The sequence below is a fragment of the Strongylocentrotus purpuratus genome, unplaced genomic scaffold, assembly GCF_000002235.5.
Source record: "Strongylocentrotus purpuratus isolate Spur 01 unplaced genomic scaffold, Spur_5.0 spur5_scaffold_17, whole genome shotgun sequence".
Lineage (NCBI taxonomy): Eukaryota > Metazoa > Echinodermata > Echinoidea > Camarodonta > Strongylocentrotidae > Strongylocentrotus > Strongylocentrotus purpuratus.
Genome location: NW_022145602.1, coordinates 17,618,222 through 17,634,206, shown reverse-complemented (window position 1 = coordinate 17,634,206; position 15,985 = coordinate 17,618,222). Strand labels below are relative to the sequence as shown.

At 35.6% G+C, this 15,985-nt stretch overlaps 1 protein-coding gene across 1 annotated transcript; it reads left to right on the top strand.

The window, feature by feature from the left end:
- The first annotated feature begins 1,884 nt into the window (after positions 1–1,884).
- On the top strand, positions 1,885–10,302 carry LOC105447546. Its single transcript, XM_030987830.1, has 5 exons — positions 1,885–3,256; positions 4,139–4,414; positions 5,216–5,317; positions 6,328–6,549; positions 9,476–10,302. Exons 1-5 carry the CDS (start codon positions 2,344–2,346, stop codon positions 9,655–9,657), a joined length of 1,695 nt encoding a protein of 564 aa, XP_030843690.1. The 5' UTR covers positions 1,885–2,343; the 3' UTR covers positions 9,658–10,302.
- The last annotated feature ends 5,683 nt before the right edge of the window (positions 10,303–15,985 follow it).

The window sequence follows — 15,985 nt, the reverse complement described above, 5'->3', positions numbered from 1 at the left end:
CGTATAACCATTAATAGAGCAGGTCTGTTACCGTTATGACAGGTACATAACTACCCTATTAAATAAGAATCTTCATAATTAATCCTATAACAGTTTTGAAAATTACATTATCAAAGGATGCTAATTTCAGGCTCTGTTACCTATAGAATTAACGCCCTTTTGGCTACCCGTATACAATTACGCCAGACATTAAACCTGGTAAACCTTTGTTTAGACTTTCCAATGTATTATCTGATTTTGTTTGATATTTCAATATGAATGTGAAATGAAAATTTGTCAGTTTATGAATAAGCGTTATTGATATTTAAAACAAAGATTTGTTTAAATCTTCTAAGATTAAATATTTTACAACAGACAACTGTTCAGAACTATTGCAACATGAACTATTTAGAATCATAAATTCTAGACTATTCAGTTACAATAAAATTGAAAATTGCCACAAAAAACACGTGTCAGACAGTTAGAAGTAGAAAAAGAAAATAATGTATCTCATGGTTTAAATAATTATCATTTATTGGGTTAAGAAGAAGCGGCGGCTCGCTCTTTACACAGTTTTGTTGTTTGGGAACTACCACCACAACGGCAGGGAATCTGGGAGTAGGGAAGACAATGCCCTGAATTAAACAAAACAAAAAGTGCCCCTTTTGAAAGTATAATCGTGCTCATTTCAATGCTTGCTAATACTGTACTCCTTCTCTATACATAAAGCAATTCTTTGAATAGGAACTCTGTTTATACTAAAAACGTGTGTCCAGTGGGGTATCTACGGGGGGAGGGGGGAGGGGGGGGGGGGTAGGGGCACGAGCATGGCAAAACTTATAAAGGGCGCAACAAAATATGCAAAATCACGCCTTGTTTGTTTGTTTTAATTCCGAAAATCATCATACAAAACAATAACACAATATAACAAAATCAAAGGCTTATATAACAATGATAAAACGGTTGGATAGTCCATTTTAGTGCAATTAACCTAACGGCTCTGTTCTTCCATGGAGTCCAAAGTACGTGCACATTTAATTGAGTCAGTCGTATTTTGAGTTGTTAAGAACAGCATCAACAATGTACACAGATTCCACAATGAACCTACAACGAAACATTTGATATGATTTGATTTGAATGTATGTCCGTATAAAAAGAAATACAAAAACAGAAACATTACACAAGTATTATGTACACATGATACTATAAGAGATAAACGGCATGATATCCCTACTCAGCATCCACCAATATGGTGGCGCTGTTCCACCGATCTAGAGGGGGCCCAGAATATGATACAACTATATAGAAATATGATATCGACAGTCACTATACACGAATGAATAATTAAACAGAGAGAGAGAGACATATTTTACAATAACAAAAACTACACCCCAAGTACACCCTTAAAATGTTTTAAAAGCAACAACCCTAACATAAAACAACACCCTATAGTAGGCCTGCAGCATCGGCAAAAAGAATAACGCAAATAACAACAACAGCAACAACAACAACGAGGCAGTGAAATGAATATGTCCCAATGATGGGGGGGGGGGGGGGGGGAGGGGTGCACATTATTTAAGAATTACTTCGATTAGAAATAGTTAAACTCGTTAAATGATCGAATTAGATAACGTCGGAACTAAAGGAGGTCTAACAAATAAATTACTAGATAAACTAGTATGTCATCGGCTTTATATAAAACTTAGAATTCATTCTTTAAAAAATGTACAAGAAAGCAGCCATATCAGACTAGGAAGGAATAATAATCATGTGGAATTTTGTTAATGGAGTATTCTCCTTGGTAACTAAACATTCTTCGAGAGTATTAAGATTTTGGTGAATGTGATTGTGACAACATAACACTGGGTATTTCTTTGCTTTCTAACAATGAATTCGAAATTTTAAAAAAAATGACTTAAGAAGTATATGACCTGACCTTTCGAGCGGAAGCTCTGCGCCAGTCCTTGTTTCCTCGCGTACTGTGGATTGTACTATGAGTCATGAGTTACCTTAGATTAGAGTTCGTGAATAAGAATAGAATGCGCTTCACATTAGATGTCGAATAAATCATAGGCCTGACTCGTGTTCATCATCTTGTCAAATTTCAAGCTCCCGTTGTAGAATGACGACAAAAATTGACAAATAAATAAGTACCTGTCTATTTGGTTACACCAGCTGACGACTTGGTTGACTAGCTGGATATCACAATGAACACGGTCTGCAAAGTAAGGGATAACTCATAAATGGGTAAGTCCAACAAAGGAGAAAGATCCAAATGTTACAGAATATTGTGAAAAACGGTCGGGAAATATTTGGAGGTATTTAAACGGCTTCGGGATCTGAAGACTGTTTAAAGTCGCCATAATGGAATTACAACAAGACCTGACAGAGGAGGAAGACTTGAAAGTTAAAGAGTGTTGTGAAAAGGTCGATACATACTTAGAAGCATTTAAACGGAAGCGAGATCTGAAGACTCTTACAAAGACCGATGACTGGGTAATATTCAAAGACATCACTGACCTGTCACTAGGCAATGTTAAAACTGTTGTGACCCGAAACTTAACGTCTCGTGGCGAGATCTTTGAGGTGTTTACCCTAGCGTGGAAAAGTACAGTAAAAGGCAACACATCTTCTGTGATTGACACAACGAAGCTATCAGGTCTGTTGGAGTGTATTGTAAAAATTACAGTTCTTTCGGACGAGATGTGTCATGTATTTGGCGAAAGGGATCTTGTGCGAATGGTAATGGAGGATCTCAAGATAGGAAAGCTTGATGATGATCTCACGAGAACTGCGCTTACCATTGTTTACAATTGCTGCTGGAGGGTTCCCGGAAGTCGAATCATTTGCCGAGAGTATATTGACGTCCTCCAAGACCTTGCGCTGTCTGCGACACCTGACATTCAGGCGGACGCTTTCCTGGCCCTTTCTTACATCGTGGATAAATTGGAAGCGCATAGACTGGCTCTTAACGAGCCATGCGTGAAGTTCCTGATGGTGCACATGAAATCCTCCATGAGTAAATCTAAGAAGAAACCTCCAAGCAGGTACCACTACTCGGCGCTGGAGATCACCAAGGGTATCAACCAGTTGGCAGTCAACGAAAGCAACAAGCTGCTCATAGCGGAACTCGGTGGGCTGGACTTACTGATGCGAATCCTGGCAGAAGGGGGCTCGAGTGATGAGGAGAGGCTCTTGGCTGCGAGAGGCATATGGCAGCTGGCGTTTAAAGAAGAAAACAAAGCCAAGATACGCCGAATCAAAACCTTCCTAACAAGTAAGTAAATACAATGGCCCGTATTCTGAAGTCGTGTCTAACTCATGTCTAAAGTTAAATAACTGTTTATTTAAACAGAAATTAGACACGACTTCAGAAATCGGGCCAGTGTCTTAATAAGCCGGTTTACTGACTTATTCACATTTTATTCATACTTTTACAAAAACAGGTTGTTTTTGACAGCCTGAAAATGTGTATTATTGAATTCTAAGGTTATGAATATTCCATCTTTAACTTCTTTGCCAATTGGAATCATTTAACAACTGCTGTACTCAATGTCAACCCTTTTCTTATGCCACTCACATAACCTTCATGTGTCGCATTGTATTTGTTATGGGATAAATAAAGGTTTCAAGATTATTTGACCATTTCCAGTGCAAGATTAATTTATATCCTGCAGTGTTGAAAGGATCGTCTTGGAGCTAGTCCTGACCGGAAACTGGTAATTTTCCAAAGCCATTCTTGCACAAAACAATCCTTCCCTCAATAGTCCATTTTCGTAATGTAACCAAATTTAATACATAAGCCTTTGTGAAGTCTTCATTCACCTAATAAGAATAATAGTATTTCAATAGACATAATCCGAATTGCATATATTTGTTGTTGCCAGGTAGGACAAACATTATGACTTGCCCTACCTAGCAACACTTGATATAATGCAGTTTGCATTCTGACTATTGAAATACTATCATTCTAATCAGGTGAATGAAATAATTTGTATTGAGGCATTTCACAAATACTTATGTAGTATTAAATTTGGTTACATTACAAACATGGCCCATTATAGTTGTGTGCCAATTTGGATTATGGTAAACAGGCGACTGTGCAGATCGAGAGGCATAGCAACCGAAGTGTATAATGATATCTACTCCTTGATTACAGCACTGAAGAGGATTAAGAAAACGACATCGAATCTAGGTCTTCGGGAAGCATGCTCGGGTGCGCTCTTCCTCGTTAATGACGTTGTCGAATGCGATGACGACGAGGAGTCGAAAGGAAACCCGAAGTCGCCGAAGGCCATCGGCTCTGATCGGCAATCTTCGGACAGGGAACATATCATGGTCAGCTATCAATGGGACATTCAGAAACGGATGCTTAAGGTCAAGAAATACCTGGAGAAACATGGCTACAATGTATGGATGGATGTGGACCAGATGCGTAAGAATATATTCCATTCAATTCACTTTATTTTCACATCTGAATAAAAAGAACAATAATGACAAAAATCAAAACACTAAAAAATCAGATAAGGTTGGATTTGCAAAGGCCACAGGCATACCAATGGCAAACCCCATTTCAAAAATATGATATTTGTATAAATGTGAAGAAACAAAAACAAGGAAAAAAAACAGCATATCAAATTATGGTTTGAAAGGCAGAATAACTAGTTAATGGGATTCAAATTTGATATATGGTAAAATAAATCAGTTAAAATCAAGTATTGATTCGAAACATTTTTGAAGTTCTGTTTACCTTCTTGGTTTTTGAATTTGCAGATAAAAATTCTCATTCTCATTTTTATATTTATTTATTGTCTTTGGATAAAACAATGCCTCCTTTGTTTAGATCAGTACTGTTATCCAAGTGTGTTTATTGAAGTTTGAATGTTTTGTTTATGTGTTCTATGTGATATTTTGAGAAATTGGTTCACATGTATAGGAATGTTAATATTACCGTTTTGTTAATAAATTGTGGAGTTAACATAAAACTTCTTCTGATTCGCTTTTTTCTCATTATGATATGAAATTAAGCTACAATTTTACATTGTTTGTGTGGGGTGCATACATATCATATTTATACAAGTATTTATATATCAATTCATAGTACTAAATAAATAGCATAATTATTCATGTTTACATGTATGTCTATTTTTGGAATATCTTTTTAGAAAAATAAAAGAACCCCTTTTTCGATAAAACACACCAGTTCGCATCATATTCTCCTGCTTTACACCAACAGAGGGCAATATACTGGATACCATGGCCGAAGCAGTACAGAATGCTTCCGTTGTCTTAGTTTGCGCAACTCAGAAATACAGTGAGAGTCAAAACTGCCGCACGGGTGAGTAATTTCATTTTCACGTCAGTCTAAAAGTCAGTGATTATTGGAATGGAAACGTTTATTTTTACCCATTTTTGCATTATCAAATAATACATTATGCAGGTTTTAAAATATTATTGAGGGTCGGCGATGATTGTGAGGACATTATTTCAGTTCAGTCTAAAATTCAATGTGGGTCTATAAAATAATCACCATGAATGGAAACGACGAATCTTTAAAAATATGAGATTGTGAGACAAACAACCATACTTCGAAACCCACCGTGCTTGATGCATTCCCGAATATAGTTCAAAGTATTTGCATAACGCTGATGTAAGTGATTGTATAATCTTTCGAACTATAATAGCTGGGCAACAAGAGGAACATGGGAGGGGGGATCAGACTATATGGTGTACACACTCGTGACCACATGTTTTCTACCACCCGCACCCAACAAGCTTTATCCATTGGTCAAAATCACACCCTTTTCGAGGGTGTGTGTGTGTGTGTGTGTGGGGGGGGGGGTGCGCTCTTTCTCGAAAAATTTACCCCCTAGACAAGTTTAACTCCTCCAACATAATTATCCTCAAAACAAGGTCTTAGAAATATTTACTAAAAATATCTATTATCGATATCATTTATTGCACTTTATAAAGTGTATGAAAACACAAGTCCAGGCAATGGTACCCCATGCGTTTTTAACAAACTCGACAATTGTACACTTTTTCTTTCTTTTTTTCTTTTTGGTCGCGGGTGTATACATCAATATAGTTGACCCCCCCCCCCGGACAGAGGAATGACAAGACTTACAATTATTGACGTCTTCTTTTAATGTTCATCTCTTTCTCTCTCCCTCTCCCTCCCCTCCCCCTCCCCTCTCCCTTCCCTCTCCCTCCCCTCTCCCTCCCCCTCTCCCTCCCCTCTCCCTCCCCTCCCCTCTCCCTTCCCTCTCCCTCCCCTCTCCCTCCCCCTCTCCCTCCCCTCTCCCTCCCCCTCTCCCCCTCTCCTTCCCCCTCTCTCACCATCCACAGAAGCACAATACGCGTACAAGCAAAAGAAAGACATCGTCCCTTTGATGCTTGAAGAGGGCTTCGAACCCAAAGGATGGCTTGGCGCCCTGATGGGGATGGATAAATATTTCCCCTTGTATTCTGATAGCCTTATGAAGAAGACTCTACCCGAACTGGTGAAAGAGCTGGGTGATAGGGGCAAACATGAGGAAGTTGATATTCCATCGCTGGATGACGTCACAGGTGAATATTGGAATTCTATCATAGGCCTACTCTCTAAACGTACAAGAGTGGAAATAAATACTATTAACAATGATGATGATGATAATTATAATAATAATAACGATAATAATGATAACAATAATAACAACAATACAAATAATATTAATAGTCACATTTGTATAGGACTTAATATGGGAGTATCTTTTTTCTCTTTTTCTCAAGCGAAATCATACAAACCGATCAAAAAAGGTTTGAGCAAAATCAGATAACTAATAAGAAAGTTATGCATTTTTGAAAAAGTATGTTGTGACCCTGGAAACATGGAAATCACTACACAAATTGCCAATTTGGTTATCAGTTTGTGACGTCATGTCCTCATCATTTATCAATTACTTTATATATTTTAATTCCATTAATTTCCCTTTTTATCCCCAAAACTTGATTTCCCCATGCATTTGCCCAAGTTATATGATTTGTATCATATTGCGTGCATGAAATTTTACATAATCTTTTATGAACTTTGAAGAATTGATACTATTTTCTGAATATTGCATATTCATAATTGTTGATTTTTATATAAATAGTATCAAAATTCAATTTTTTCATTATTTAACTAAAAAAGTACTCTATATTAGTGCATCCACACAAAAACATATTACTATCAATCTAACTTGGATGCTGGTGTGAGGAAATAAGATTCTTAGAGGGAATATAGGAAATATATATTATCAATATAAAGAAAACAATTAGTGAATAGTGAGGCAATGACGTCACGGACTCATGAGTGAGTTGCCGATCTGTCTTGTGATCTTTAAAGTTTTTCATGTCATCAAAAATTCATAACTTTCTTATGAGTTATCAGGTGTTGCTCAAACTTTTTTTGATTAGTGTGTCTGATTTTCCTGCTTTTATTGTAAGTAGAATATTATAATTTCATTTGGAATATTTCTTACTTTAAACATATCAATGAGTCTTAATTCTGACCAAGTACAAAAAAGATCTTCATAAAATTCTGGCAAGTTTTGTTTAGAGCATAATAAATTAATATCTTTTAAATTACAATTGAACTGTAAACAAAGTGGCAAACCCCTATTTTGTTTGACCAGTTTCTTAACATATTTTTGCAATTAGAGCCATTATCATTAAAGAAGTGAGACCTCCATGCCAAACGAATTGAAGATCTTTTACTATCAATATTAATCATATTCAATCCACCATTTTCAATATCATTTATAATTACATTACTTTTAATTTGATCTTTTGGGGAATTCCATAAGAAACAAAACAACAGTCTATTCAATATCTGTAAAATATGTTTGTAACTGGTACAACAGATAATAGTAAAGTACATTCTTTTAGGAGTCATATTTGATCAGTGAGAATCCAAGCTTCAAATAGTGGAAATCCGCTCTTTTAAGACACATTATGAATAATCATTTTCATTTCGGAGGAGAATTCAACGTACATGAAATAGTCGAAAATCCATTATTGTGTGCGGTTATATTAGGAATCACTTCCTTTGGGAGTGGAAAAACACTCTTCTAGGGTTCATATTAGGGATCACTTCGTCTTCTATCGGAAATTCACGCTTAAAAATAGTGGAAATCCATTCTTTTAAGAGTCATATTAGGGATCATTTCGTCTTCTATCGGAAATTCACGCTTAAAAATAGTGGAAATCCATTCTTTTAAGAGTCATATAAGGGATCACTTCGTCTTCTATCGGAAATTCACGCTTAAAAATAGTGGAAATCCATTCTTTTAAGAGTCATATTAGGGATCATTTCGTCTTCTATCGGAAATTCACGCTTAAAAATAGTGGAAATCCATTCTTTTAAGAGTCATATTAGGGATCATTTCGTCTTCTATCGGAAATTCACGCTTAAAAATAGTGGAAATCCATTCTTTTAAGAGTCATATAAGGGATCACTTCGTCTTCTATCGGAAATTCACGCTTAAAAATAGTGGAAATCCATTCTTTTAAGAGTCATATTAGGGATCATTTCGTCTTCTATCGGAAATTCACGCTTAAAAATAGTGGAAATCCATTCTTTTAAGAGTCATATTAGGGATCATTTCGTCTTCTATCGGAAATTCACGCTTAAAAATAGTGGAAATCCATTCTTTTAAGAGTCATATAAGGGATCACTTCGTCTTCTATCGGAAATTCACGCTTAAAAATAGTGGAAATCCATTCTTTTAAGAGTCATATAAGGGATCACTTCGTCTTCTATCGGAAATTCACGCTTAAAAATAATGGAAATCCATTCTTTTAAGAGTCATATTAGGGATCATTTCGTCTTCTATCGGAAATTCACGCTTAAAAATAGTGGAAATCCATTCTTTTAAGAGTCATATAAGGGATCACTTCGTCTTCTATCGGAAATTCACGCTTAAAAATAGTGGAAATCCATTCTTTTAAGAGTCATAATTGGGGATCACTTCGTCTTCTATTGGAAATTCACGCTTAAAAATAGTGGAAATCCATTCTTTTAAGAGTCATAATTGGGGATCACTTCGTCTTCTATCAGAAATTCACGCTTAAAAATAGTGGAAATCCATTCTTTTAAGAGTCATATTAGGGATCACTTCGTCTTCTATTGGAAATTCACGCTTAAAAATAGTGGAAATCCATTCTTTTAAGAGTCATATTAGGGATCACTTCGTTTTGGAGTATACATCACGCACATCAGATAGAAGAAATCCATTATTTGGGGCGTTACCGCTTCCTAAGGGAGTGGACGTTCAAACTAGTGGAATACACTCTAAAAAGTAATTCAATCTACTTCTTTTGAGTCAAGTTTACTATACATTGGAGTAAGCTTATTTCGATGAAGTATAAATGTTCTTCCCCTCTCTCTTTCTCTCTCTCTCTCTCTCTCTTTCTCTCTCTTTCTCTCTCTCACACCTCTCTTTCTCTCTCTCACACCTTTTCTCTCCCTGTGAAGGTGCGGCCCCTTCCCCTGAAGATGGGCAAATGGCAGCGCATGACAATAAACGAGACAGTGGGGATTCCAGTGGAGGAGCTAAAGAAGACGAACAAACAGACAAGAAAAGCAAAGAGGATTCCCGCGTGCAGAAAATGTTCACTGTAATCAAATCGAAAGTCCCTCTCCTTGATCGCCCGTAGAATGGGAGCATAGGGACAAGAAAGTTAAGTTCTCGTAAGAATGAAAAATAGGTTGTGAGCTTTCTTATTCTGTTTATGGTGAATGAGATTCATCATGATCATGACAGAACTTATTTTACCATCGGTGACCGCTAGTAGGTTACTCTTGAATTTGGCGCTGTGCAGTAACGGATGAACATGGACAGTTGAATAATTCATTAGGATTAAACTTGTCCTTCTTCAGTGACCAGTACTTGTCAAGATTTGATTTAAAAGAATTGAATGATGGACCTTTTGCTTCATATGATGGGAGATCATTCTATTCGTTTACTATTCTCTGTGAAAAAGAGCTCTGCCTCAATTTAGAATTTACGTTTTTCTTTTGTAGTTTGAACTGGTGACCTCTTGTTACTTTGACAGTGGTACGGTGAAAAAAATTCCCTTTTACGGCGATGCATTATAGTTCAAGGCACGACCACACAGAAGATTTTTGTAATATTGGGAACCGGTGCAAAATGCAATGAATTATTGATAATTTATTGTATTTTGATTTTTTTTTAATTTATGGGGGTTGCCCCCTACGCTAGCCCTCCCTGCGTACAGTCATGATTCAGTTGCAAAGCAATTGCCTCGTAACTGTGAGACCCCAGGATCAAAACCGTGTCGATGTGCTATATTATTGCCTTTCCTGTTTACAGTACGAACATATATTATATTCAACAAATCCAAATCTAGAAAAACGATCTTTAGTATCTTTGCATCCATGCTCATTTCTGCCAGTTATGACTTAAGGCCGTAGGTCCCCTAGTTGATAAGCATAGTAGCACACACATGTTTTAGTTTAAACTTAGATCTAGACTTTTTTGGGGAAAAAAAGCTTTAAGGAAGTACCATCAAGAAAAATATATGATTATTTTATTAGAGAATTGCAATTTCATATGATTTACAGATAAGGGATGGGCAAAATAATTCGAATTATGCAGAATGATAAAGAAACGAGTAAATATTTTTTAAGACCAAGAATAATATTAATGACAGGGAGGCAGAGAGAATTTCAATTCAATTACTGCATGGGGCAATTTATACTAAAGATCGTTTTTCTAGATTTGGATTTGTTGAATATAATATATGTTCGTACTGTAAACAGGAAAGGGAAACATATTCACGTTTGTTTTGTTTTTGTTTAAATGTTAAAATGATATGGCAAGCTTTGATACAAGGTTTTGAGTTGGATGAAATATAGGACTTAAATTGGTGAGATAATTTATATTTGTTAGATAATCTTAGATTGTCACTACGCTCGAAATACACAGAGGCGACGGGCGATTCGCTATTTGTTGGATTGTCAGGTAATTCAAATAGAATAAATAGTTGTAACAATCATTTTCATGGTAAAATATATTTTATTTGTATTTAGAAAACAGGGTGTAATACCAACCATTGATAAAATACAAGAATTCTTATTAGATTATAAGGATCAAGAAAAGAAAATAGCAATTAGAAATTGGAAATTATGGTTACACTTACAAATATGGAAAAAGGTAAAATTAGAATAAGATTTAATTTGTAAGGCAGTATAGAATAAACCCTTTATACGCGATGTTTCCCCCGTGAGCTGGTAACATTTTAAAGTATTGAGAATTATGTATTTGTAAAAAAAATCTCGAAAGGAATGTGAGCAGATTTCCGGGGCAGGTGGAGCGAGGGAGTATGCAGGGGTGGGTTAGGTGGAGGGGGGGGGGGGGAGGGGGGGTTAGGGGTAAAGGGGTTAAGGTTATATCATTTTTTAAATATTTGTTTAGTAGGTAGGTTGGGGATAGAGGGTGTTTGTTTGTTTTTGTTTTTGTTTTCTTTTTATCTTAGTTTAAAAACCTCAAATTGTTATTGTTCGTATACGCAGTTTACAATCATCTGATGTAAATTGTTATGTATATGTAATTTCCTTTCTGTAATGGAACATCTTTCTATATGATGCATAAACATAAATATATTCAAGAACTTGCTATTGATGTTTTGTGTTCTGTTTATTTGGAGGAATAAAAAATGAATAAAAAAAAATGCATGATATTTGACTGGAGGTCAATTTTTAAAAAGTATGTTATAAAGAAGTAGAAAGAAACAAAGAAAAAAAGAAAAGTGATCTGCCAGTGTCACAAATGAGGTATCAAATTAAACTCATCTTACCCTAATTTAATGCCTAAATCCCTTGAGCTTCCGGACTGGCGCCCCCTGGACCCCACCAGCGGGCCCTAAGGCGGCCCCCTGAATACTCATCTGATCATAATTAAATGCCTACAATCACTGAGCTTAATGAGGCTCCGCCCCCTGGATACCACGTAAATTGGTGACCTGCACAAAAAAACGTCACACACTGTGCTCACTACCCTCTACATGATCGTAAATACTTTAGCACCCCCCCCCCACACTTTGAAAAACGATCTGTGGGGCCTGCATGTAACATGTAAGAGTGGTGAACTGGTGGCGGATGTTTTTTTCTGCCCCCACAGACGTTTTTGCTCATTACGCCACTGGTGAGGCGGTAGCTATTTCCGTCACTCCCACGTCTCTCGTTCACTATGCTCCCTCGTCCCTCTCATTTCGCCCCCCCCGGTCATGAAAAGAAATCGCCGCCACTGCTAGAGAACGCAGTCGCATTTTTTTTGTTCACGAATGGATTGTGTAAAACGTGTGAGAGTGTATATTCATATTTTCTTCAGAGAAATTGAATTTCGGGCCTATGATTTTTTTGTTGTAGTATAGAGGAAATGGGGAAGGTTCTGAAAGGTAAGTCACAGAATTTGCCACTTTGCGTTTGATCTATTTAAACTTTAATCATTCATCACTTTCTTCCGTTTTATTGGATTTTCCTCAAACAAAGAAAGAATTTGTTCCTATTTTCTATTCCTATTAACAATCTTAGTGTATCATCAGGGTAAAATTTCCTTTTAATACTTGTTGATTCCTTTATCACGGTTTGTAGATTTATTGAAAAGGCGCCTACCCCCCCTCTCTCTCTCTCTCTCTCTCTCTCTCTTTCGCCCTCTCTCTCATTCTTGTCCCACTCTCTCTCTACTATATCAGTCTCTCTATAATAATTCTCTCTCCACCCCCCTCTTCCCCTCTCTCTTTCTCTCTCCCCCACTCTCTATTTCCCCGTGTTTATCTTGCTTTCTTTTTCTGTCTCTCTTTCTCGTTCTCTCTCTCTCTCTCTCTCTCCCTCTCTCTGTCTACCCGCCTCGATCTCTCTGCCTCAACCCTGACACCTTTAAACACACAACATCTGCTACAATAAAATAATACAACTATTGTCTCGTAACCGTCCCTTTCTCCAAAAGAGATCGAATTTTCATTCTCTAGCTTTGTTGCGTACGCGTATACTCCGTGTTTTAACATGTGGCAAAAGAACAAATATAAATTTAAACGGCACAGTGATTTAATCCATGCTCGAGTAAGCAGCAACGGTGTTTTTACTCGGTCTTTTCAAATGCCGTGACGATCGCTCTTTGTAAATGGTTCTGGAAATATGTGCAAAACTCAGTTTTCGGGCCGTGGATAATATTTCATCTTCTCTATTCCTGTGAACAGGGTCATAGGAAACGAAACGGGCATTAAGATTTAAACAATTCTTGGACAAGAAACCTCAGTGATCGATTCGTATTACAACTTGAAATAGGTAATTATATACATTATTATGAATTTGATTATAAAGTCCTATATTTGAAATTAAGCATGGAAATGTATTATAAACACTGGACTGCATTGTGAACGATTATTGTTCTTTTGAATATGTTTGACATGACGTTTGCAACCTGCGTTAAAAATACATGTAGTAAGAAACCAAAATGAGAAACACAAACAAAAGCAAAACAGGCCTACATGCCGTGCCTATATTATACACTATACATTTGTAACATGGTTGGGAAACGAATGGCTGTTGGATATTTTCTGGAGAGGGATCAATAAACTATTATTCGAATTCGTCATTATTCTAATAAAGTAGCAGCTTTACGCCCACCGACCATGCCGTGAGTAATTTAATGAACATCTCATTTAGAACTTACGTGAATTACAGGCTCGGATTTCATCAAAATATTCAATTCAATTCAATTCAATTCAATTCGTTTTATTAACCATTTAAAATAAAAAACAATATACAAATTATGCGTGTATGAACATTATTGATACAGTGTAAATGGTCAGGGTGCCCCTAAAAGCCAAGGCTTGATGAATGGGGCCCCCTATACATAAAGAAATATACATATCATTAAAAACATGAGATACAAACAAACTTAGTTATACAAAACAACAAAAAAATCAAAACATTCAGCACTAAACATACAGGTAAAGGGGAAAAGGAAAAGGCGAAATAAAAAATTAAAAAAACGTAGGGAGGAGAGATGAAATTACATGTTTATTTGACGTAGGTAGTTATTATTGAACGTTTGAGTTTGGTTTTAAATGAAGTAACATTAGTGCTGGAGATTACATCAGAAGGGAGGGAATTCCATATTCGAGGACCAGCAGATTTAAATGCAATAAGAGTCGATTGATTATGTGCTAATGGTAAATGGAATTTGGAGCGGGAACGGGTATTATATTGGTGGTAGTCTTTATTATACTGAAACAAATTTGTTATATTAAGAGGTGCTAAATTATGTTTCACGTAATACATCAGGATCGCAATTTGGATTTCATGAATATCAAAAATTGTCAATGTGTTTAATCTTGCAAATAATGGGCGTGACGGAGCTAAGTAAGGGGAATTCGAACATATACGTAAAGCCTTTTTTTGCAGTCTATGTAAAGGGGTCAATTTAGTAGTGCCACAACTTGCCCAAGTAATATTGCCATAATAAATATAGGGAAGTATTAACGAGTTGTAAAGCATTAACAGGTGCTTTTCTGTAAGGGTACTACGTAATTTAGATAATATACCTATGTTCTTTGACATCTTATTACTTATAAAAAAAACGGTGTTCCTTAAATGATAGATTATCATCAAGTATAAAGCCTAGAAATTTGACAGAGTTAACAAGATTTAAAGTAACATCTTTCATTTTTATATGAAAATCTAAAGAATTGTGTGATACATGAGGTTTTCTAAAATACATAACATTAGTTTTTTCATAATTAACAATCAGTTTGTTAGCATCGAACCAATCGGCTATTTTACATAATTCAGTATTGGTTTTTTCTAATAAAAAAATGAAATTGCTATGGGTTGAAATGATAGTTGTGTCGTCTGCAAATAAGAGATACTCAAAAAAAGAAGACGCTGTACATAAATCATTAATATAAATTAGGAAGAGGAGCGGGCCCAGTATGGAGCCTTGAGGGACACCATACTGGGCTGTCGAGTAATGGGAATTATAATTATTAAATGAAGTATAGTTATGTCGATCAAGTAAGTAGCTCTGGAACCATTCCCACACTGCTCCCCTGATACCATAATGGGTTAATTTATATAAAAGTATGTTGTGGTCTATGAGGTCGAAGGCTTTTGACAAGTCTAGAAATATACCAAACGAGTGAAAATTATTATGAATATTAGTTAAAAGAATGTTATTTAGATCAATTAATGCATGTTCACACGAATGTCCTGCCCTGAAGCCATATTGACAATTATTTAATATTTTATTTCTATCCAAATAAGAAATTAGTCTTTTATAAACAATTTTTTCTAGGATTTTGGAAAAACATGGTAATAATGTAATTGGTCGATAATTGGAAAATATGTTTATCGCCTTTTTTAAATACAGGAATGATCTTTCCAATTTTCAGATTATTAGGTACTACTCCTGAACATAAAGATAGGTTAACTATATGGACTAGAGGGGTTAATATGGAATAGATTACTTTTTTTACAACAAAAGTATTGATATCATCAAAGCCAGTGCTATAACTCATTTTCATATCTTTAACAATTTTGATGATTTCTAATTCATTGGTTGGATAAAAATACATAGAAGTTTGACATGGATTTTTAAGGTAGTGACTAAATTTTTCTCTAGAATTATGACGAATTTGTTTTAAGGTATTTGCAGCAATATTAGAAAAGAAATTGTTAAATTCATTTACTATATCTTCATTTTTATATACTTTTACATTATTTTTCATAAAATATAAAGGACAGTTTTTTTTTATTTTTCTTACACATTAAATCGTTTATAATTTGCCAAACTTTCCTAAGGTTATGCTTGTTCTTGGTTAACAAGTCACAATAATACTTTTTACGAGCCGTTCTTAGGATTTCATTTAATTTGTTTCGATATTTCTTATATTTCATTTCAACCGATTTAGTACGATTTTGGCAAAATAATTTATGTAGACGATTCTTTCTATTAATACA

Bases quoted from the DNA above. Each gene is read 5' to 3' on its own strand.
- LOC105447546 (XM_030987830.1), top strand. From the start codon at position 2,344: ATGGAATTACAACAAGACCTGACAGAGGAGGAAGACTTGAAAGTTAAA. The intron at 3,257-4,138 runs GTAAGTAAATAC...CCTTGATTACAG, and splicing joins AATCAAAACCTTCCTAACAA to CACTGAAGAGGATTAAGAAA. The intron at 4,415-5,215 runs GTAAGAATATAT...TTACACCAACAG, and splicing joins GATGGATGTGGACCAGATGC to AGGGCAATATACTGGATACC.